Source organism: Leishmania infantum, chromosome 34, assembly GCF_000002875.2.
Source record: "Leishmania infantum JPCM5 genome chromosome 34".
Classification (NCBI taxonomy): domain Eukaryota; phylum Euglenozoa; class Kinetoplastea; order Trypanosomatida; family Trypanosomatidae; genus Leishmania; species Leishmania infantum.
The window spans coordinates 1,515,190-1,538,442 of record NC_009418.2 but is presented as its reverse complement, the minus strand read 5'-3'; the positions used below and the strand labels follow the sequence as shown (position 1 = coordinate 1,538,442).

Genomic DNA, 23,253 nt, shown 5'->3' with positions numbered 1-23,253 from the left:
GCGAGCCGCAGCCTGTTTCGAATGAGCTTGCGTGCGCGCGGGGGAGAAGATGTGTGAATCGGTGTGAGAGCTCCCGTTCGGCTGTGCACAATGGTTCGCGACAAGCGAAGAAAAGGGGGAGGAGGGGGCAGACGAGGAGCACCTGTAGATAGCAAAGACACGCACAGCCACGAAGCACCGCACGGGGGCAAAGGTGACACTCGCGCTTACAGAGAGGCCGCGCAAGCATGCCCACGCCGTCGTGTGGTGGCGGGGGCCTCGCCTTCGGCAGAGGCAAGGCAGCTGCCGCGGCGGTTCTACAAGACCCGGATAAATGAAGAAAAAAGTCTGCAGCTCGCACATGCACGCTACGCACTTCTGCGCAACACGTGTCATACGGGAAGGCGCTGGCCGCGCAACGGTCACGTCAGCTGCACATGCGATATAGCTCGACTGCTGCACGCAAAGGTGCAACAGGAGAGAGAGAGTCGTGGGCGCTGCCCCTTCGACGCGCTTCCATGTCTGGCCACGCAAATTTGCGCCTCGGCAAGGGGTCACGCCCGCCTCGGTGCATTCGAACCAAAAAAAAAGATGATAATGACTTGTCCAGTTAAATCGTCCATGTTAACACCAAACCAATAGGCATACGCGGCAGTGCAAGCTGGACACATCGGCTCACTGAAAAACCGCCCTTACAGACAACCACGCCCGCGCACAGATGTACAAGACGACATCCCAAGGGACGCAGCAGCACGCTTTTCAGCTTCACACGACAATAACGAAAGTAGAAACCAGCATTATCGCAAAGGAGGTGGTTGCGAAAAAGATGACATGGAGAGGGAGGGAGGCAATCCACTCATCAGCGCAGCATGCCTGCTTCGCACCCCCTACCGGGTCCCTCACCGCTCTTGCTCGCGAGAGGCGATGGCAACAAGTAAAGAAAAACGAAGAAAACGGAAGCGGAGATGATCGGCGTGAAGAAGAATGTGCACACACGGTCCGTGCGGCATTTGCATCTCGTCTCCTCCAAATGTGAAGGCGCTGATGTTTGTTGGTGTTGGTTTTGTTACTTGGCGCTGCTCTCCTCTTTCCAGCGTAACTTCTCACCAGGAAAGAGAAAGGGAACGTCACAGACGTCATCTGTTACTTCCACACCCTTTCCCCTTACCCGCATCCCACAATCTCACACTGCTGCGCAGGCTCGACGTCGTTGCGGCAGCGTCATCACCTACTCCTCCGAGTTCAGGTCCTCGATGGCGAGCACGATTTTGTCATAGCTCGACTTCAGTTCTTCGTTCACCTTCAGCAGCACGACGGAGGTTGCACGCTTGCATTGGGTGGCCGTGCCTAGGTCCTGCCGCGAAGGCACCCACACGTACGGAATCTTAGCCTCCTCCGCCATGACAGGAAAGTGCGACACCACGTCGTACGGAGACGCATCCGCGCCGAGAACGAGGATACCTTTCTGACCCTTGCGAATCGCCTTGGTAACATCCTTGATGCCCTTCACGATGCCCCTCTTCTTGTTCGCAGTGACTGTCTTCTTGATGAGGGAGTACACCTTCTTAGTCATCTTGGGCTTGTCGGAGGTGATGGGCCACGAGACGGGGCAGCGGTAGAGCTCCCGATCGTAGTCGTACTCCTCGGCCGCCTTCGCTTGCTCGTCCTGGGGCATGATGACAATCGGATAAGGGGATGGGATGGGGTGTCGAGGAAGCAGCTGTGAAACGGCGGCGAAACAAAGGTGGAAGGGCACCGTCTGAGAGCGTGCACGAGCTGTACGCAGAAGAAGCAACGTCGGCACCGTACTTCAGCGCAAGAGCCTCAGCGCTGGACAAAGACGCACGAGCCGCACGCACAAATCGAGACGTCTACGTGACCGCTGAAGGGAAGACAAGGCGCGCGCTTAATGGCGACGTTGACACGCGTGTGAGCGGTCGAGGCGAAAAGGGATCACAAGAGAGGCGCTGTGCGCGCGTGGGGGCGTGTGCGGAGGAATAGACACGAAGCGAAGAAGGGAGAGAGCACGCACGGAAAGCGGAGCTGGAGAGACGACAGAGACAGCGACCGAAGGCGACTGGCGATGCAATGCTGATGCTCAGCGTGGCGGCACCCTGTATCACAACTTGTTTCTTGTTGTGGCACTCCACGCAACACCTTCGGCGGAAGTACACGAGGAGTCGGCCGGGCGTCTGTAGAGGGGGTCGGAAGCGCAGGCCTTCCCGTTCGTCCCTGCCCCCACTCTCCTGGCACACGCATGGGGCGAACAGCGTGATAGGGCGTGGCAAGAAGGCAGATGCGCACAAGCCAACCACGCAAAAATGGGACGCGCTTCGCTCACGTGTTCGGGGGCACGGCACACAAGCACAGAGGAACGATAGACGCACGACAAGCAAAGACGGCTCCGCGCATAGGATGCTGAAAGCACAAGAACACGCGTGGCAACCCGTCGTGTTGTCGGTCACGGGGCAAACTCCAAAGAACAACAAAACGAATACAGGGCATCCCCCCTTCAGCTCGTCTACGAAAAATCCCGTCGCTGTATCAGAAACAAAAAAGCATGAGGTGACGGTATAGATATAGAGATAGGGAGACGGAATTCACCGTGCGACGACGGCGGCCTCATCCAGCGGCCCCGCAGCGCCACCACCACCGCAGGCAGCGGCCAAGGACCGTAAGAAGAGCAAGCAAGCAGACAGCAAACCGAGAGCCTCACACCTGCATAAAGCACGGCGAACGCGCTGTGGGAATGCAGGGTATTCCCTTTTCGGGCCTCCCCCTCCGGCGTGATCGAGCACACGCATGCGCGCTTGTGTCGCCGCCGAGAGAGAGAGAGAGAGAGACAACACCGGGCAGTCACAATGCCTGGGAAACCTGGAACATCTGCTCTCGCGGTTCGCCGCGCACAGTATACGAAATCCTTACTCGTAGTGCCAGCATGTGCGGGTTCGCCGTGTTCTGCGTGTTGTCCACCTTCAGCCGCTGCGCGGCTACTCCGTACGGCGCGATAGTGCTCGGCAGCGGCGCCACCTCGACGGTGCACATCCGAAGCACAGCCACACTAAAGCTCAGCTGCTCCACCGCGTCGCTGAGCTTCGACTGTACGGCGAGATCGGCAAAGATGATGCTGCCCTCCATCCGCCCTGAGAGCAGGACATCGAAGTCGGCGCAGCTGCAGACGGGCACACCAATCACGCCTCCTGCGCCCGTGGGAGACGCGGACTCAGACTTCACGCTTGCGTCAGCCATCATCGTCGATCCAGAGACAGCCGGTGCGCATCCGTCGCCGCTGTCGCCGAAGATGCCGTCAAACGCGTTCGTACTGCTCGGTGCGCGCTGCGACACCGTCGGAAAGGCCGAGTCGGGAGAAAAAAGCGAGTTGACTTGCGAGGATGAGCCACCTATCAGGGTTGGCGTGTCTGTGCTGGGAGAGGAGGGCTTGGTGGCACCGTCGAAGTTGAAGAGGTCATCGAGCGTGTTGGTCGTCTCCTGGTGAAGCTGCTCCTGCGTCAGCGACACAACTTCTACCGGTTTCACGGCGTCGGCCTCGGGGTTGATGGGCGGCATTTGACTAAAGCTAAACACTGCTTCCTGCGGGAAGTCTACTAGCAGTGTCGTGTACTCGCACGCGCGCTGCTGCAGCTCGCAGTCCATGCTAGTCATATTGCTCGCGAACGTAGCCATAGCCTGCGGCTTGGCATCGGGGCACTTGGTCGCGACCTTCATAAGCGCCGTCAGACCATACTGCTTGATGAGAGTGAAGCTTGTATTTGTGATGAGACTGCTAAGGCACGTCGCCACGTCCGCACCCGTCAGCCCCTTCACGGCGCCAAGCAGCAGCTCCACGTACTCACCAATGCACCACAGCGCCACCATGAGGAACGCCTTGCGAGACTGATGCCGCGCATCGAACGGGTACGAGGCCTCCTCCCATAACGCCTCCACCGCACGCGTTTGCACGTCCTTTGTCTGGCTCGAGAGAACGGCGAGCAGGTTGCAGGCAAAGTCCAGCGGGGCAAACTGCTTCGCCACCTTGAGAAAACGGATGGAGTAGTCGACACGCCAAATATCGCTGGGGTAGTGCGTCTCAATCACGCTGCAAATGTGCCGCGCCACGTCGCCCTTCATTTCCTCGGAGCAGAGCGACATGTACGCGATGAGGTCCGGCACAAGAAGCCGCACGTTGTTCACCGTGATGAGCGTCACCGTGAGGTCCAGCGCACGGCGGCGGATCGAGAGGTCGGCGTCCCGCAGGCATTCGAGCACGATCGCCTGATGTTGCACCACGGCGTCGAAGTCCTTGCTCGAGTACATGAGCAGCGTCTGGAGCCCCACAAAGCGCAGGTTGTTATCCTTGACGGAGGAGAGGAAGCGGCTGATCGTGTTGACGGCAAGGGTGCGAAGACCTTCATCGCTCTCGATGGCGTTGATCGTGCGCACGCACTCGTACAAGACGGCGCAGCCCACGTTACGCGTCGCGTCCGTGTTCGTGATCACCTGCGCGAGAACGTCGTTGAGCGCTTCCGAAGTAACATCGCTGCCGGCACCGATGATGCGCATGAAGTGGAGCAGCTTCACCTGCAGAAAAGGGTCCGTGATGCCGCCAACGTCCTCCTCCGTGATCCGAGACGAGAGCACGAGCGCTTTCAACGCCCGCATGGCGCTCATGGCGTGCTTGCGGAACGCGCCGATCATCTTTGCTCCGGAGTCTGTCTGCAGGCATTCGATGACGAGCGTCAGGACGCACATGAGCGACTCCGTATTCCCGTCAAAGAGGTCTGCGCAGTGCTCCAGAATGTACCCCGCCTGATCAGGGGCCTTGCGTACCACACGCAGCGCGGCCAGGGCAGCCTTGCTGCGCAGCTGCTGTGGGCTGTTTTTGAAGAGGTGCAAGATGGAGTCGAGGAGGTCACGGCACATGTCCTCGCTGGCGATGTTGGCTGCCGCATTCAGCGAGATGCCGATGAGGCAGAGCTGCTCGTACGAGATGCCCCGGCGAGACCCTGCAACGCTTAGGTGTGCAATCATGCGATTCTCCACAAGCGTCAGAACTTCGTCGCTCTCGCTGAACAGAAGCTGCAGCGCGAGATAGCCGACGCGAATGCCGGAGAAATCGGTCTGCGACAAGAGCTTCAACACCTCCATGTGCGCAAACTCCGTCGGGTACCCAAGCATCCGAATGTAGAGAAGCATCAGCATGTACCGCACTCGAATGTACGGCTTCGCATCGGCGAACCCCTTCCGCAGTTGCGCACTGATGATTTTCACGTTTGACCGCTCCTCCTCGGAGGTTTTGCACTGCCGAATGAGGCGGATTGTCGCCTGCAGGCGCATCGAGTCCATCGACGACATCGTCTTGTGATTTTATTCTCGGGGCGAGCGTAGTGAGGATAGGGTTTCCTCCTCTTTTTTTTGTGGGGGGGGGTGCTCTCGGATGGATATAAACGGCTGCGCAGGTGTACTTGCGCCGGGTGGGTGAGTAGTCTTATGGGGATGAGGTCAGCTCGCGCGGGCCTCTTATCAGTGAGGTGCGCTTGTGTGAGTTCAGGACCTTGCTTTCTCTGCGGCAATGGCGACGCTCCAACTCTCTTGTAGGCACGTATGGGTGCGAAAGGGCAGTGGCGGAATGCAAACGACTTATGAGGAGTGTGCAGATTCAGCCCCACGGCGCACGCCATAGCACTTGCCGCAGGGTGGTGGTGGTGGTGGTGATGGGTGTCCGCTCTCACACACGCACGCGGTGTAGCCTACATGGTACCGATTTTTTCGCCTGAGCAAAGCACGGCGCCTCGCACACGCACATTGGCAGGGCCGCTCTCTTGTACCGCTGACTCATCGGTGCCGCACCGTCGCAGAGAGGCGAGAGGGCATCGCGGGCGAAGACATCGACAAGAAACCTGCGAAAGAGGAGAGCAACCCTGCAAAGCTGCCCGCACACCAGTGCGCCGCACACCTCTGTTGATTGACGCACATATGTGTGCGGCTTTCGCATTCCTCTTTCAATTACGATTGTCGTTAACCGTTCTTACAAGTGCGACCCCTTCGGCATGAAACACGGAGAGAGCCGGCTGAGACACAGAATGCAAAGCCATCGAGCGCGTGATGTGGCCACCAAAGTGCCCCCTCCTCTCCCCCAAAGAAAACCCTGCAGCAACACACCAACGCAAATGTCAAGCATACACACACTCACACGCACGCACCTACAGGGAAGGACGCACGCGACATGAGTCCTGACACGGTGGCGGCACCAGCCGCTCGTGAACTCTTCGCAACGGCGACGCGCGGCTGAAACAGCCATGCATGTTGCGAGGCCTACGAAAGACTGTAGTTGCGACGCCCCTCCGTCACGGCGAGCAGCAAACGCTCCCTCATGATCTCGCGGGTGGTGTAGGGCGGCAGCTTCAGATACAGAAAGCACGTGTTGCACGACGGCAGGGTCTGCTCGTCCTTACTCTCCATGTCCTTCATCGCCACCGTGATGAGGCGACCGAGACCGGCCAAGCCGTTGAAGGGCAGCCGCGGCGAGCCAGTCAGGAACTCCAGAAAATCGCGCTGTTGCGCACGCGTGAAGTCACCGCCGACAATGGAAAGTAGCATTTCTACGTGAACACTGCCACTGCTATAGCCGCTGCCCATCGTTGTCTGCGCCCGCAGCTCTTCCTCGGTGAAGAGTGGGCCGTCAGCCTTCGCGTCGGAACCACAGATGAGCATGCTGCGCTCTTCGTCGCTGAGGCACCACAGGGCCTCCACCTCCATCACTGAAAGCAAGCCCCATTGGAAGTGGCGCAGATTCTCCAGCGCTACCTCGAAGCGGGTGACCACCGTGAGCTGCAAGTGCTGCTCCAGGTCTGCATGGGTTCTGAGGAGGGTGCCATCGTCCATCTCGAGCCCCACCGCCGCCAACTCGGCCTCCGAAATGCGCCGTAGCTGGGCAAAGCTGCGGTGCAGCGATGGGTCCAGCACCTCCAACAAGTTCGTCAGCGCCGCCAGGGTCGATGCACAGGGTGAGCTGCGCGCTCCGGCCTTCTGGCCCACGGGAAGCCCGAGGGAGGGAAGCATTAGCAGCGGCCATGCCTGCGGCAGCAGGTCCATGTCCATGCGATACTCATCGATGAAGGCGCGGGCACAGGCGGCACCGAGGGCGAAGAACTCCTTGAGAAACAGAGCCTTGGTCGTCGGAAATGGCAGCGTCACCGGATCTGCCCCGCCGTCATCCTCCGTCACGAACCAAAACTTCGACTCCGCGCGGAAGTAGGCGGAGAGCTCCGTGTACACCTCCTGCGAAGGGCCGCTACCAAAGCCCTCTTCGCCCTCAAAGGTGAAGTCGACCTTCACTAACGGTGAGAGAAGGCCGCAGAAGCTGTCGTGCAAGACTCGAAGCAGCGCGGGCTTATCACTGCGCGGCACTTGCGTCTTGTGCGGCTTCGGCGACTCGGGAGCAACGCCGGTGTTTGCCGACATCACCGTCGCCGCCTGATCATGAAGTGTTTGAAAGGCAAAACGACGGCAGTCGATCGCCACGTAGCGTGTGATGAGGTTTTTCACAGAAAGCGGCAGATGCGGGGCCAGGTGCGTCGTGAGACACCGAAGCTCCGCCGGCACGGCGCGTGCGCCTCCGAGAAAAACGAAGGGGCCAGCGCTCTCGTACGCCTTCAGCAGGCGCCGCTGCACGCCGACGTCTTGGCCGCAGGTGCGACCGAAAAGGGAGAGCAGCGTACCAAGAAGAAATGTGTCCGTGGCTGCCGCCGCTTCTAGCGGCCTCGCAGGGCCAGGGGAGACGAGCCCGCACGGGCAGGCCGTGTAGATTTCGCCAAGGTGCACCGACTGCCTGTGCAGACAGGCAAGGGGCGTGGCGACCGAGACAAGGCCCCTCTCCTCACTGAAGAGAACAGCTCGCGTGAGCGGCGCAGATGCCTCCGTGGACGTGTCGGCCGAGGCGCGCCACGCCGTCAAAAGGTCCTGCGTCGTTGCGGTCAGTGCACCGTTCACGCGGTTACAGCGTGTCCTCGCACACGTGGCACAGAGATCGTAATCACATTCTCGGCACGACCACGCGTCCTGGAGGCCACTAGCACTGCATTCGTCGCACTTCCAGTTGCAGCTGTGGTGGTGGTGCAACGGGTGCTGGCGAGGGCACGTAAACTGACTAGATCGACCGTTATCGCACACGATCACCTCCACCACCTCGGATTCCTCCACAATCTGCTGCAGCGTCCTCCGCTGCTGGAGCTGCAGCGCCATGTCCTGCAGCCGCTTCATCACGAGACTCGTCAGCAGATGCTCCAGCTGCCGGGCCCATCCAGCGGATGCGGCGCCATTTGCCTGGGCTGTGCTGTCTTTGCCTAGAGCGGCCGCCCCAGCAAGAGCGCGCACGGCCTCTCTGCACGCGACGGTGTCCCACACACACGCCTCCGTGAACGTGAGTACCTCCAGCAGCGCCTCCACATCACTTCGACCGCCATGCTGCAGAACACGCCGCAGCTCCGCCGGTCCCACCGTTGGTAACCCACAGCGGGGCAGCAGCGGTGGTGTCGAGGGTAGGCTGGCCGCCTCACGGCGCAACATCTGCACGACCGGGCTTCGCTCGGGGGTAACCGACGTACTTCGGCGCAGGATCGTCTCTGTGACACCCGCATCCAGCAGCGTACTCGCCCACGCCCTGTCGTGGCGCACAAGCACCTCTGAGACTTGCTCGATAAGAGGAGTGGCGGCGTCCGCCAGAAAACTGAGCAGCGCGGCACGCGTGACATCCCTCGCGTGCGGCCCGACAACCAGCAGCACCTGCAGCAGCACAGACTGCCCGAAAGCGGCGACGTCGCCGCCGTTGTGCAACACGGCCCCGAGATGCTCCAAGAACGCGCTCACGTCGCACTTACGAAGTGCAAATGTCAGCTCGCCGGCACGCGAGGGCGGGCACTGAAGGGACGGCGCGACGGGCACGGCTTCCGCCACAGCATACGTGCACGGAACTGGCTGGAAAAGGACCCTGCAGCCAAGGTCGAAGGGCCACAGAAACTCGCGCATGGTGGAGAGGTGCACACGGCTCCCGCGCTTCTTTAAGTCCAGCACGTCTTCGGCGGCGAAGAACGCGTTGGTGAGACGAAGACGGTCCTCTTTGGAAAACCGCCGCGCGTACTCGTCGTCGCCGACCGACCACCACATGTGCTCCGGTGTCGGCACCGTCTTTGCAGCAAAGATGTTCGCAATGAGAACCAGCAGCGGCCACTCCGGCTCCGGCAGATGCCACTTCGCCCCCTCGGTGCTGCTCAGCAGGTCCTCACCTTGTTCTTCGTCATCGTCGGCTTCCTCGTCCCCACGCGCAAGTGGGATGCTCGCGGCAGCACTGCTGGTGCCGGAGACGACCTCACGGTTCACAAACGGGTTCGCGATCGTCAGAGTGGTGCGCACATTGCGCGTCAACTCACGCGCAAGGTCCATCGCAACGCTGACGCAGGTGTCCGCCGACACGCCGGCAATGCGCGCCGCGTCGGAAAGAACGGCATTGACGCAGCTGAACACCGTACTGCGAAAGGCACGGTCGAGGCGCGGTGTCGCACACACCTTCTGGCACAGGCGTAGCAAAACGAGCGCCTCATCAGTGCCGTCGCCGCGCTCACCATCGACTCCTGCGGCAGATATTCGCGCCGCTCGTGACGGGTTCGATGCCATCGTGCGCTTGCGTTTGCGGTTCATCCTTTTACCCGTGATCGCATTCGCTTCCGCGGTCTCTGGCGTCCTCGCTGCGTACGCCTTCAGCGTCACCGCAACCTCTGTAAGGTGCCGAAGGAGGCGCAGCCAATCCTGATTCATCTCCATCGACTCGAGCGCCGTCAACCTGCTCTGAAACAAGTCGCGAATCATGGAAACCAAGTGGGGCTGCGCAGACAGCTGAGCACTGCGCAGCAACACGCAGCACATCCGCAGCGCCTGCAGACACATATCCAGCGACACGTCCATCACTGACTTGCAGAAGGTCAGCTGCTCTTGCAGCGGTGGCAGAGCAGCCTGCACCGCGCTGTCGCTCTGGGCTGCTGCAGACATGCACTGAAGCAGCTCCTCCTGCAGCTCCCATCGCTTTGTGTGAACAAACCCGGAGTCAGCGTCACTCGTTGGCGACCCGTGAATCAGGCGAGAAACTCGCTCAAATGCGGAGCGCGCGCACTCAACCAGCTTCACGCGCAGCTTGGAGGACATGGCCGAAATGAACTTCTCCAGAAGAATGCGAACCGCACGGACGGAAAGCACGGTGGCGTCGCCGCCGAGGTGCTGGCGGTGCAGAAGCTCGTGCAGCATCCCGAGGGGCTGCTTCAGGGGTGGGTCATCGGTGCCTTCGGCAATAATGAGCTCTGTGCAAATTTCCAGAAGAGACGTGTACGCCTCTTCGTCTGCCAGCCTCGCTGACTCGTCTCTCAGCGAGGTCATGGCGCACTCAGAAGGAATGGGGTCTAGCTCAGAGTACTTTGTGAAATAAGTCGGCCCCACAACGAGAGCAATCACCAGTGAACCTCTGTCGGAGAATTAAATTCAGCAATGTGTAGCCGTAGGTGACAGCCAGGGCGTCTCCTCACGAAACACGCTGGTGCACCTTCGTCGATGGAGCAAGCAACGCTTTTTCTGTTTGGTCGTTTCTCCGGGTCCCCGTGCGAAGCACACAGTGCGCCGTGAGAGACACAGGAAGGCACACACACACACGCACACACAAACTTGCACACGCCAACGGAGTCCACTACGTTACCGGCAAAGCAAAAGAAAAAGACAAATGCGAACGAAAAAAGAAAGGAAAGAGTGGAGGGGTGCGTTTGCGAGGCGATGATGGAGCACCAAGAAGCGAGGCGTCCACCTCATGGTGGACCTTGCCGTCATTCCGTAGCCACCGTGGAGTACCCTACACAGATAGACGCTCGGCGGCACGCATGGAGGAAAACTCGAGTGACGCTGTCGCCTTACGTAAGCGCTCCCTTGCGGTGTGCCGACGTGTGTTGGCGTGTTCAACGCTTGACGATGGAGACGCTCAGGGAAAGCAGCGAATATGAGCCGCATCGAGGCACGAAGTACAGCGCCATCAAGGGTGGCAGTCGTGCCGGCAACATCGGGATCACCTTTTTTTTGATAGACCCCGACGTCATCTTCCTCTCTCTCTGCGTGGATGTCGCCACTTCGTGGCAGAAGAGCGTGGGGGCAACCCACAGCACGTGACCAAGCATGGGAGATGGTTAGTTTTGGAGAAGGCGCAGTAAACGACGTCGTCGCGGGGCGCGTGGCGTGCATCAGAAGGATGTGTTGTGCAGGCCAAACAACAACAAAAAAAAATAGTAGACTGAAATCGCCCGGTCAAAGCAAGGGCGACCTCGACGGAGTCGTTAACGTAGGCACTCCCACGTCGTTTCTGCTGCCCACCGCAACCCCGGCAGCGTTGGCCGCCAGCATCTCAGCACAGCCCTTGAAAGCTCCGCAAATGTCACGCGCCGAGCACGGTGCAGAGTCTTTTGCCAGCACCCCCGCGGAAGCTCATACCGCATAGATAGACGGCGCGGATGCACTCGGGCAAGTACGCCTTCCGCCCATTCATGATTGCATCGACTAGGTCCCTAAAGACAAGGCTGCCAGCGCCGACGATGCTGTAGACGTACTTATCCTAGAACTGAGAGTGCATACGACCGACCTTGGCGTGTGGTCATAGCCCTTTAAGTCGCCAAGCGCCTGGAAACGGCGATTTAGCGTGGTGCAGGGTCTCAATACGCTTGTTCCATTCAGACCCTCCCCCTTTTTTTCGCATTCATCCGCCGCTACCGACGGGCGGTGGCCGTGAGGGTGAGGTGGAGGTACATGAAAAGGCGACGTGTATACGACGAGGGAGACCCGAAAGGGCGTGCATTCAGGTGGCGTGAGAGGGTGAAGGTAGGGTTGAGGTTTGGCTGAGTATCATACATGCATGGCGTTGCGGCTCCCGAGTGAAGAAGCTTGCGGGGTCGCCTATGGATCTGGGCTGCGTGCTAGCATCACCTTCGGCATACCTTTGCCAGTGGTATATCGCCAGCGTCCTCCCCGCAGGGATACGCCGGCTGCGCCCGCCCTGAAGCGGCCCCAGGCTCTGGACGGCCGCACCTGCTAACGCATCCGCAAACAGCCGAAGGGCAGGGCCCCTTCTGAGTGGAAGCCTGTGACGCCTCGTCTTGGGAAACTCCACAACCGCGCTGGCAAAGCCTCAGCCCAAGCGCAGCATCTTTTAGCTTCAGTTGGACGTCTTCAATCAGGAAAAGGCCGGATCGGGTCCCTTTAAGTACTAGTGGTTCTCCGTGAACCAACTTCACCGGCTGGTTGAAGCAGTTTCAGAGAACTCGACTTGAACAGAACATTAAAACTTGCTCAGCTCAAGGCAGCGTGCGTACGAGGATACAGCATGTGCGCCCGTACTTGTCTGTGTGCGTGAGGGTGTGGGTGGGCGGGGGGGGGTTGTGAATCGGTTCGGCACATTACCCGTGCCCCTACAAATTGTAGATGATACATGGAAGAGGTGCGAGAGGAAACAGGATGATTCGCCAAGTGGCCTCGCACACGGAAGCAAAACGGTTGCGTGGGAAAGAGAAACGTGCAGAGGGCCGACAAGACAACGCCGTCTGACACCTCGTCCTCCAGCACGGCGCCTCGACCCCGCGGGTTACGGTTGCTTCACGGCAACCGTAGCAATAATAATAATGTGGAACAAAAAAAAAGGAAGCGCGAAAGCCGCCAGAAGCGTTATGGTCAGCTGTCGGCCATTGGTTCACTTAATATATACCATATCATGTCGTTTGCGCCCTCACAAGAGGAAAAGCCTCTGTATTTGTATCAGGGTCCACGTGGGCTCACTCTCTCTCTCTGTGTGTGCGTGGGGGGGCGGGGGCAAGAGCCCCAGGCAGCCCAGCGATCCCTGGCAAACGCTGAGCCACCTCTGGTGCTGGCAGGGCCGCGTGCCTGGGACGTGGGGAGGTCAGGGCAATGCATCGCCGCTCATGTCGGCAGTGAGGTCCGGGGGATGGTGCTGCGCGGGAGCGCCCTGCGGCAGTGAGCACGCCTGCGCCATCCATATGATGAGCAGCGGGTCGACGTGACTCGAGCGTATCCCACCCCACGGCCGTCACACCGCCTACTGGCAGGGCAAGCCCGAGCGACCCCGAGGGGGTGCCCCACATGACGACCGGCAAAGCAGGAGCAGCTGTGAGGCAGCCGTGGTAGGCAGAGTATGAGCCTGGGGCCACACTCAGACCGCTCAGTGAACATCGCTGCACCGCACATGTGTAACGCTGCTTCGCACCACTCGATGTGCCCCTGTGACCAGGGCAGGGGTGGTGGTGGTGGAGTGGAGTGGAGTGGGGTGGATCGCATGCTGCATGGCGGTGAATGGGCACGTTCAAAAAAAAAAGAAACTTTTTATGTTAGTTGAAAGATCTTGTGTGGCGAGAACGCATCAAATAGGTCGGAGTTGTAATTCCTTGCGTTGCGTGTGCGCGCATCTACGCATGTGCGCACACAGGCACTCGCGTCATCCCTTCGACTCCCCGCCGGCAGGGAGGACGGGGAGGGCGGGAAGTGGGTGAAAGAGAAAACTTTTGAAGCGCGCACCTCGAATTGAGCAGCTGCGCTCGGTGGGCACGCAGGCGCAGCGAAAGACCCGTGCACACCGATGCGCTGAGGGATTGGGTGGCCGTGGCGGTGGTGGTGGTGGAAGTACCAGGGAGAGCACTCCGTGTAGAGCGTGAAAGCTGAACGACCACACGCCAGAGGTGTCACCACAGCGGCTTTGAGGCGCACACCACCAAGACATTGACCGCACCAGGAGGTCGCTGTCAGAGCGGCGCTCAGTTGTGCCGAAAGAACTTCCAGCTTACCCATGTTGTGTAGATGCTCACACACAGACCCTGAAAGACGAGTGGAGCAGCTACAACATAGAAAATATCTTGCCGAACAGAAGTGGTGGTGTTCGGGCCGATGTATCGCGGCGAACCACCGTCAAGGCCCCGAAAAACGCAGCGCATCATCCCGACAAGGGTCAACAAAGTAAACAGGAGGACGCCGAGGAACGCGGGCCACGCGTAAACCATGCGTACAAGTGGTTGTTGGCGGTAGTCCGGAATGTTCAACATGGCGGCCTGCTCACCTTGTAAACGACAATAGTAAGCGAAATCCAAAGGTCAGCCGTGGGAGGACGAGAAGCGCCCCCACACGACGGAGAGGAGGGCAGGGTGTGGAGAAGAGAGACCCAGCTGAAAGCCGGAGAATGCGTGCGAGTGTGTGCGCGCTAGCCATGTGAAAAGCCTAGCCGCAAGAGGAGGACAATGTCTGGCCACCACACGCAACGTGTGAGCAGCGACACAGACACAGGGGTGCGGATGATGGGAGGGCGAAGATGCAAGAGAGACGCGATGTTTCGAAAGGCCCGGGCAAAGGGGAGTGGGAGGGAGGAGGAAAGGAAAGGAAGGGAAAGAAAAGTGAGATGTATCCGAAGGGCGTCGCGGAAGGTGCGCCGCTTCTTAGGCGAGTATGCGGCTAGCACCGCTCGAGCTGATGCTCCCAAACCGGCAAACGATAGCTGCAGAGTGCGCGTAGGAGGCCAGGGGGACAAAATGCCGGCACTACTTGTTCAAAAGCACCGTGGCTGCTGCTTGGCAAGACGCTCCCGCACGCACGACAGTGGACTGGTGCCCCGCGAATGAGCAAAAAATAAAAATAAAAATATGGCACAGGACTCTACAACGAAACAGCGGTGTTGAGCACGAGCGTACAGAATAGTAGAGAGAGGAAAAGAGGGACGGTGTAAAGGGTTTCAGAGCGAAAGATGAGCGTTCACACGAGTGTGATGGCCGTCAGACGGCAGACAAAGCGGTCCAGCGGTGTTGTTGCCGGAGGGGCGGGGGCAAGGATGATGCGCTCACGTTAGTGCAGAAAACAGAAACAGCGCTTGCACCCGCGAAACGGCATGTGCGCCTCGAGATAGTACGCCAGAGGCGCGAGCAGCGATGAGAGCGGGAAGCCGAAGAGGCATACTTGCGGGGTCCATGCGACGTGCGCACGCTACGAAGGGTTTGAAAGCCTCTCTTTAGCACGCTAGATTCGCCACCACCAAAGGGAGGGAGAGGAGGAGGGCAGAAGTGAAACGCTACAGGTCGTCACTCCGCCTTCACCCTTGTCTCGACTGTTGGAGTGAGAAGCCACCTCGATAGGGCACCTTGTTCTTTTTGCTTCTGCTTCCCTTGCAGTTTGAATACCTACTTATTTTATTTTTTTTTCCGATATGACGGGTTGCAAGAGATTCGTGAGACGTGGCCAACCTCTTGATAGGTGAAGCGTGCCTTGTGCCATGTGCCCCCCCCCCCTGACAGGTCACACGCGTGTCGGTGTTCATCTTCGCAGTTTGGCATCGCGCCGGCAGCACACCCTGCCAGGTTTCGAGAAGCAGGCAAGGAAGCGACAACAAAGATGAGGAATGCAGCACAAGAAACACACCGTCTGATACGCCGATCTTAGTCCCACTTCGAATAGCAGCCCAAACTTTCTTTGCCGTGTGCTGTGTTCCTCCTCGTTCTTGTGCGAAGCGGTCGCAGTTGCGGTGGCGATGACGGACGAGCAGGCACGACTCCGTGGCCACAGAGCGGCGGCGTTGAACATCGCGACGCATCACGAGCAACAACAGGGAACACACACTCGCCGACAGAGACAGGCAGGCAAACAAGTGAAGAGGTCAGTAGCAGCTGACCGAAAGCAGGCAGAAAAACTATTATTCCTACGCCGTAGCAAAAGAAAGATAGTCAACGCAGGCAGAGACGAGCGCGCCTGCACAGCGGTGGCATCGCCTCCCCACAACCACCAGGCACATGTGCGCAGACACCGCTAAAAGTACAACTACGCGAAGAAAAGCAGAAGAAAGCTAGCTGCAAAGAGGAGAGGGGACACGAGTAACAAACAAGAAACGACCAGGATGCCTCTACGCATATACGAGGCTACATCATCCACGAGCCGAAAGCAGAAGACACAGCCACGTCTCGTCGCGGCCCACGTCTGCTTTCCTTCAGCAGTCGTGGACCGCAAGAACACAACACCAAAAGAGCTCCAGCGAGGCAAAGCCAAAACCGTTTCTTTTTTTTTCAACGTGCCCATTCACCGCCATGCAGCATGCGATCCACCCCACTCCACTCCACTCCACCACCACCACCCCTGCCCTGGTCACAGGGGCACATCGAGTGGTGCGAAGCAGCGTTACACATGTGCGGTGCAGCGATGTTCACTGAGCGGTCTGAGTGTGGCCCCAGGCTCATACTCTGCCTACCACGGCTGCCTCACAGCTGCTCCTGCTTTGCCGGTCGTCATGTGGGGCACCCCCTCGGGGTCGCTCGGGCTTGCCCTGCCAGTAGGCGGTGTGACGGCCGTGGGGTGGGATACGCTCGAGTCACGTCGACCCGCTGCTCATCATATGGATGGCGCAGGCGTGCTCACTGCCGCAGGGCGCTCCCGCGCAGCACCATCCCCCGGACCTCACTGCCGACATGAGCGGCGATGCATTGCCCTGACCTCCCCACGTCCCAGGCACGTGGCCCTGCCAGCACCAGAGGTGGCTCAGCGTTTGCCAGGGATCGCTGGGCTGCCTGGGGCTCTTGCCCCCGCCCCCCCACGCACACACAGAGAGAGAGAGTGAGCCCACGTGGACCCTGATACAAATACAGAGGCTTTTCCTCTAGGGGGGTCAAGACATAGGCCGAGGAATGTAACGAAGCAAGATCAGCACGAGAACCTCTGTAGAGTATCAACACACACGGGTACGCAGACGGCGTTCGAAGTCATCGGTCATCCATCATCTGTGTCCTCGCCTTCACAACAGCCAAAGATGGAGGCGAGCGGGCCCACCTAGTTGTGCTTGAAGAACTTCCACCCCACCCAGCTGCCATAGGCGCAGAAGAAAAGGATCTGCGGTGAGATGGCCGTCCAGAGAACAAGGTGCCAGCGTGAGCTAAGGATAGGCGAGGCGTGGTGGTATTTCATCGTCTCCTCTTCCAAGCAAACGCACGCGTTGTAGGCAAACCACCCCATGAAGATCAGCGATAGTGCAAGCGTGGTGTAGCCCAAGAACAGAGGCGGCTTGTCGAGGTCAGGGGGCGGAATGGCGTTTCCCTCCTCGACGCTTTCGCTGATGGTGAGGTGAGCATCGTACAACGGAAACTCCATTTTCGAGGCAGTATACATGCGCTGCAACCGTTCACCCTTTCAGTCGAAGAAAGCCGACCAGCAGCAGAAGCGAGATAACGGTTTACGCGGCGCACCTTTCGCGGATGTGTGTTGTCGTTTTGTTTCCTTCAAGCGGAAAGAAGGTGAGTATGACCCGGCGGCGACTGCACACACACTTCTTCACTTACCTCGATGCGGTGCTTGTCCTTGACGGCGTGGAGCAGAATGGCAGTCGAGTGGCTGCAGAGACTCGAGCAAGGAGATGGTGGCCGAAGAGGCGGAGGATGTGTTTCTGTGTGTATGTGTATAGTTGGGGGAGAGGGATAGCGGGGGAGAAAACACGAAGGCAAACAAGCAAACAAGTAAAAAGAAAGGTGAAGGAAAAGCAAACAACACGAGAATGAGCCAACAACACAACAACACGGAGACAGCCAGAAAGGTCGATCAGCGGAGCTGCCCTCAGAGGCACCGAGGAGAAGAATGAGGGGGGGAGGGCAGGAGGGTGGACGCTCTTCACGGAAACGGGAGAAGTTGGTGAGTCAATGGAGTGAAACAACGGAGTCGCGAAATATGACGAAATATATAGATGTGTGCGTCTGGCTGCGTGTTATATCTGTATGTGCACCTGCGCGTGACACAGCCCACAGAGGAAAAAGCGAGAGCAGGGAATGCCAAACAAAATAACGAAAAAAGCGGAACCCCCTCGATCTGGCCCGCTTGAGCAATGCAAGGGGCCCCTTCCTTCTTGTTTTACTTTGTGCTCACTGCCATCAATCTGCGTGAGGATTAGCTCACGGAATGCACGGCGCACCGTGTGCACAGAGAGAGAAAGAGTAGCTTGGAGTGGCAGAAGCAGTTCCGAGATTTCCTTAGGGGATGGGGAGGAGTGCAGGCTGCACGAATCCTTTCCGCTACGGGAGGGAAGAAGAGGAGAGCCTGACGAGGATGAAGCAGATAATCGTAACAAGCACCCAAGCAAACGCAGTAAAAAAAAAACGAAAACGTGGGAACCAGAGATAGGCAGCGATGGGGAGCTAGAGGAGATCGCACCGTGCACTGAACGATGTATTTGTTCAAAAAGTAATCGGCGTCGCTGCCAACGGCACCCAAACGCACAGGTTTCAGTCTATCCGCTTGCAGGCACAAACAACAACGAAAAGAGAAGAGAGCAACAGCAACGACGGTATAGCCGGTTTTTGAGATAAAACAGTGTTTCAGCGTCGTGGTCAACGAGAACGGTGAAGGGGCTAGATAGAGAGAGAGAGCAGGGAAGGGAAGAAAGGGCGGCGAAAGAGGGAGAGCGGTGCTCTTCGTTCGTGGCTCGAGTGCACGGTAATGAAAAGAATGACAAGAGGGTCTGTAAACATGAATGAAGGCTGGTGAAGTGAGGCTCGCATGAGTGGGTGATGAAATCCGTGAAGGAGAAAACGGCGCCGGCCGAGGTGAACTTCGACCCTCGCCGTTGCGTCTTTGATGAGTTGGCGCCATCACAGCAGGATAGGGTGAGGAGTGGACACGGCAAGCGGCAGATCGAATGAGCGAGCGTGCGTGCATGGGGACTGTTGCACAGAGGAGGTGGATGAGGGAGGCATCCAGCACAAGGTTTGCCCATCCGCATGGATGGGTTCGGCCTACCGACCAGCTGAGAAGCGAAGAGGATGCGAGGGAGTCGTCGCTATCGCGAGTGCCCTCACAATACTTGCGCCACCCGGTCGTTGTAAGCAGACTCTTACCACGGAGGTGGGGGATGCCTACTGCAGCTCTCTTTTCATCGCATGTCCTGGGCATCGTTGGCCTCCTCTTCTTTGTCGACAGACAGGCACGTGATCCGTACGCTGTGTCGACAGCGCATAATAAGCAACGGAGCTGGAGACAGAAAGTTAAGGGTTAGCGGCAAGTCAGCTGGGCTGCTGCTCGGGTATCTAAGCGGTCAACCCAACCCGGAGAAGTGCAGTTATTGATCATCGCTATGAAGGCGCCTCTTCAGCGCCTCACGCAGAACAGGAAAACCGAAAAAAAAAAACAACAGAAACGGCATGACACAGTAACACACACGAGACAGAGAGCACGGTGCGACAGGTGCAGCACGCGCGCACAGGCGCCCATGTGAATCAAAACACGCGCCCACCCACAAGCACACACACAAACACACCTCCGGGCACGCACACCTCCTAGCCACGTAAGAGATATCAATGAGTGACCGCCGCGCGACGGCCTTCGTTGCATGCAAGCGCATGCCGACATCAACAAACCAGCAAAGAAAGAGGGGGACACCAGACACGCAAATAAAAAAATAGCAAACAAATACGATGACGAGTAGAGGACAGATGCCGAGATGGTGGAGAACAGGAGAACGTGAGCAACCTAAGCCGGAAACCGCCCATCAATCTGCAGGAGACGACAGCTCACAACCCAAATTATAATACTCGCTGAGCGGCAAATATCTATGATAAACAAAACAGAAAGTCATGAAGAAACGGTGTCCATGGACAGCGGATCGAGGCAAGGTGCGCAGCACACGACGCGCATTATAAAATCAAAACAACTGCTGTTTGCGTCTGTGCATGGGGGGAGGGAGGGAGGGCGTCAGTTTTCTGGCGGGGGTATCCTCTCTGGGTCCACAGAGAGGACCGCGCAGTGGCTGCTCTCGGTTGAGAACAAAAAAGATGATGAGACGTACGCGGGCCGGAGAAAGGCACGCAGCCTCATGCTGCGACGTCGACGCGCCCACCCAATTCACATTTACCGCCTCCGAGAAGCGGAAATGAGAAGTGAGAGTGGCACCGCCACCCCATCTGCCCACCACTGCTCGATGTGTAGGTGCCCGCGTGGACGCGAGATTGGGAGTGGAAGCACGTACCCGCTGGCTTCTGGCGAAGCGGATGCCCCTGTGATGCAGCTAGGAAGAGCGTGGTGGACGCGAAAGCTTGCTGTATCGTGGCGTGTAGGCACCTGGGCCGGGCGTTTGGCTAGCGCTACCCAATGCACTCAGCGATTTCGTCGCGTTTGCGTGGCTGCGGTTCATACACTGGTCCACGGCAACGTCCGCACTGAGGAAGTACTTTCCTTTTTGGCCAAGCAGCGGACGGAAGCGACGTTCTCGCGCAAAGGTGCACGTGTGCGGGTTGTCTTCAAGCAAAAAAGATCCCATGAGCAGCGTGCTGTCGTGCTGGGCCGCCGTGCGCAGTGCGTTCTTGACGGCAAGGTGTGGTGTTGCCTTCAAAAGACGTCGCCGCTCCTTTTCGGATGGAATGGGCTTCATGTTGGCAAGCACAAATGAGTCTTGATAGACACTTTTAGAATGGCGTTCATGCGCTGCGTGCAATCCGGAGCAGGCGGTGAGCGAATCCATCTCGCTGCATGGGTGCGCGAAGGTAAGACCCGAAGTTGAGTGCGACCTCGCTACCCCCGCATGCGTCGACACGCTGCCCGAAACGCATCCTGTCCGCTGACCTTCCGCGTGCTCGCGCCTTCCCTCGAGCAGCTCCTTTCGCTGCGCTTCCAGCCGCTCACGACGATGCTTCAGTTCCACCAACTCTCGGTGAATTGCGTCTAGGTGGGGCTGAATTTCGTTCTTTGCATGTGTCGAAGTGCATCTCGTGGCGACGCCACCCGCACCGTATGCAAGTCGAAGCGGCTGGGAGTCACGTGAAGTGTCAGGCGAGGGCACTTCCCACGCACCGTCGCTACGTCGAACCTGAGCCGCAGACATCAAAAGAAGAGAGCCGAGCGCGAAGACACACATAAAACAAAAAGGAAGATGGTGCGAGGACTCGGTAGAGGAGGAGAGGGGGGGGGCAAGGGGCAGCGGCGCAGAAGGGGCAGCGGCCGAGGAGCAGAGGTGAACCGGGGGGAGGGGGAGGGGGGGTACCCCGCGAGGATAGTGCTGGATGGCGTATATGTCTGGCTGTAGCTCAGGTGTGCAGCAAGTCGTAGCTGCACGTCTCTATCGTAATCAATGCTGAGGTCGCTGCTGTGGCGGTGAGGGTGGTCACGTAGTGACTGGGAGAAGGCGCGGTCCGTTGTCCACACACGTCTATGAACGTAATAGGTAACATCTAGTGCACGAGGAGAAGGAGGGGTGACAAGAGGTGAAGGCCGGAGTGTGTCGAGCGAGTGGAGAGGGGAAGTGAAAAATGAAAAGAACAGCGAAAACCACCACGATCGCTCGATTCGTGAATGACTATCGAGCCGGCATCCGCCAACAGCAGCGATCAGCGACTCCGTGGTGGAGTCGGAGGGGTCGGCAGGTGACGGGGGTGCATCTACAACACCTCCCCTCCGCACCAGCCGTCCGCATAGGCAAGACTCTGTGAGCCTGACCGCGGAGACTTGCACTGGCAGTGCTCCAACCGAGTGGTCCCTTGACGACACTTCGAGTGCCGATGCGCCGCCAGTGATGCCACAAGAGGCGTGCCTTCCTTATCGGGGCTCGGCGGACCCCTCCGCTTCGCTTTTTTTCTTTTCGTTCCAATATCCCCGTATAGCTGCGCACGGGTTTCATCGCGGTGTGTCTCTCGCCACTCTCTTTGTCCATATCACTACGCTGCGCGAGAAAAGGTAACGGGGAAGTCGGGACACCAGCGTGGGCCGTTCCATCAGAAAAGCGAAAGAGGAACAAAACGAATTACCAGGGTCAGCGGAGAGAGGACAGCCGCATCAGCATGGCCCGAGTACAGAAGGATCGAGACGGTGTCGGTGGCTCTAAAGCCCCTCCTTCCTCCTTCCACAAATGCACACAGAGACCGTAGCGCAGTTAAAAAAAAAAAAACATGAAAAAGACGGTCTCGTAGCCCAGTGGCAAACAAACGGCAGTGAAGGAAGAGACGAGGCCACTGGACTTCCCTCCCCTCCCCCTCCGTCCGTCAAGGGAAAAAGTGGATGGAGAAGAACAACGTGACCACGAGCACAAGAGACAACACCACTTTGCTTCGCACATCGCCAAATACGGGGCGTGCGAATTCTGCCGGTACTCGTGCCACGCCGTCCCCACCGCCATCTTGCTTTTTATCAGACGCACGCACACGGGCATAGACAGGCCCCTTGTACGGCTACGCGACCGCCAGCACACACAGAAGCGTCGTCGCAGCCAACCGCAATTTTCTCAATACAAGAAAAAAACATGCAGGCGGACTGGCACGACGCAACTGTGCACCAGAGCTTTCGGAGTGTACCAGCTCACTCATGTGCTCCACGGCAGCTCCCGGGAAGCCCTTGTCACCACAAACACCAGTTTCTTCGCTAATACGTGACGCTCGCGCAGAGCCGGCGCTGTCACACGAGGGGACTGGCATCACCGGAATCGCAGCCTCGTTGCCGCTCCGCATACCTTTCATCACTGCGCACCAGTTGCATGACGCGATGTCCATGCAGCTCTCCTACCACCTGCGAGAACTACACGTTTCGCCACGTCGCCATTGCTGCCCACCAAGAGGACGTGTGGATGCGGCCCACGGCTGCAGGAAGGAGAAGAGCCCCTGCACCGTCATCGCAACGGCGTCATCCGCCTCATATGAGAACAACTCGGCGCCGCGGCTCCGACACGTGCCCCTCGAACGCAGCGGGTAGCACTTAGCCGGCCGAGCCCCACATGCACGCACACAAGACCGCCCTTGGGCAATACCAACCCGGTTCTGGCGCGGCTGCGCACACCCCTGGTCGATCGCAAAGATGCCGTTCTCCGTCAAGCCGATCTGCACCTTATCCCAGAAGTGCCTCTGCGAGAATGTGTCGCCCTCCCCTGCAGGAAACGCCGGCGGGTTTTCCCAACGTCTTTGCCGTCGAGTGAGCGCAGCGTCTCTTCGCGATTGCACGCACCGCCGCCACCGCACATCTCATGCAACGCGGAGAGAACTCCGTCCCCCACCCACCCTCCTACTCCTCCTGCTCCCCCCTCCCCCACGGTGCGCACGAAGGGCTGAGTGTCGGCACGATCTCGACTGCCCATTTTTGCACAAGACGACCCCCGGAGCCGCAGCCAGGGAACGCTGCGCAAAACTCACGCCAACTTCTGCCTCCTCCACCGCCTGGCAAACGGGCATGAGTGGTCCCCCTATCGCCGTACTTCTGAACACCTTG

The 23,253-nt window shown here is 58.8% G+C and overlaps 6 protein-coding genes across 6 annotated transcripts; all 6 read right to left on the bottom strand.

Annotated features, from left to right (window-relative positions):
• Positions 1–1,207: 1,207 nt before the first annotated feature.
• Positions 1,208–1,654, bottom strand: LINJ_34_3810 (nucleolar protein family a member-like protein; the record flags this gene model as incomplete). Its single annotated transcript, XM_001468701.1, has 1 exon — positions 1,208–1,654. One exon carries the CDS (start codon positions 1,652–1,654, stop codon positions 1,208–1,210), a length of 447 nt encoding a protein of 148 aa, XP_001468738.1.
• A 1,181-nt stretch (positions 1,655–2,835) lies between these two features.
• Positions 2,836–5,331, bottom strand: LINJ_34_3800 (putative adaptor gamma-1 chain; the record flags this gene model as incomplete). Its single annotated transcript, XM_001468700.1, has 1 exon — positions 2,836–5,331. One exon carries the CDS (start codon positions 5,329–5,331, stop codon positions 2,836–2,838), a length of 2,496 nt encoding a protein of 831 aa, XP_001468737.1.
• A 960-nt stretch (positions 5,332–6,291) lies between these two features.
• Positions 6,292–10,401, bottom strand: LINJ_34_3790 (conserved hypothetical protein; the record flags this gene model as incomplete). Its single annotated transcript, XM_001468699.2, has 1 exon — positions 6,292–10,401. One exon carries the CDS (start codon positions 10,399–10,401, stop codon positions 6,292–6,294), a length of 4,110 nt encoding a protein of 1,369 aa, XP_001468736.2.
• A 3,416-nt stretch (positions 10,402–13,817) lies between these two features.
• Positions 13,818–14,102, bottom strand: LINJ_34_3780 (conserved hypothetical protein; the record flags this gene model as incomplete). Its single annotated transcript, XM_001468698.1, has 1 exon — positions 13,818–14,102. The coding sequence occupies one exon, from the start codon at positions 14,100–14,102 to the stop codon at positions 13,818–13,820; it is 285 nt and encodes a 94-aa protein (XP_001468735.1).
• A 2,755-nt stretch (positions 14,103–16,857) lies between these two features.
• Positions 16,858–17,193, bottom strand: LINJ_34_3770 (hypothetical protein; the record flags this gene model as incomplete). Its single annotated transcript, XM_001468697.1, has 1 exon — positions 16,858–17,193. The coding sequence occupies one exon, from the start codon at positions 17,191–17,193 to the stop codon at positions 16,858–16,860; it is 336 nt and encodes a 111-aa protein (XP_001468734.1).
• Positions 17,194–20,074: 2,881 nt separating this feature from the next.
• On the bottom strand, positions 20,075–20,887 carry LINJ_34_3760 (conserved hypothetical protein; the record flags this gene model as incomplete). The annotated part of the gene is made up of 1 exon (XM_001468696.1): positions 20,075–20,887. One exon carries the CDS (start codon positions 20,885–20,887, stop codon positions 20,075–20,077), a length of 813 nt encoding a protein of 270 aa, XP_001468733.1.
• Positions 20,888–23,253: the final 2,366 nt, after the last annotated feature.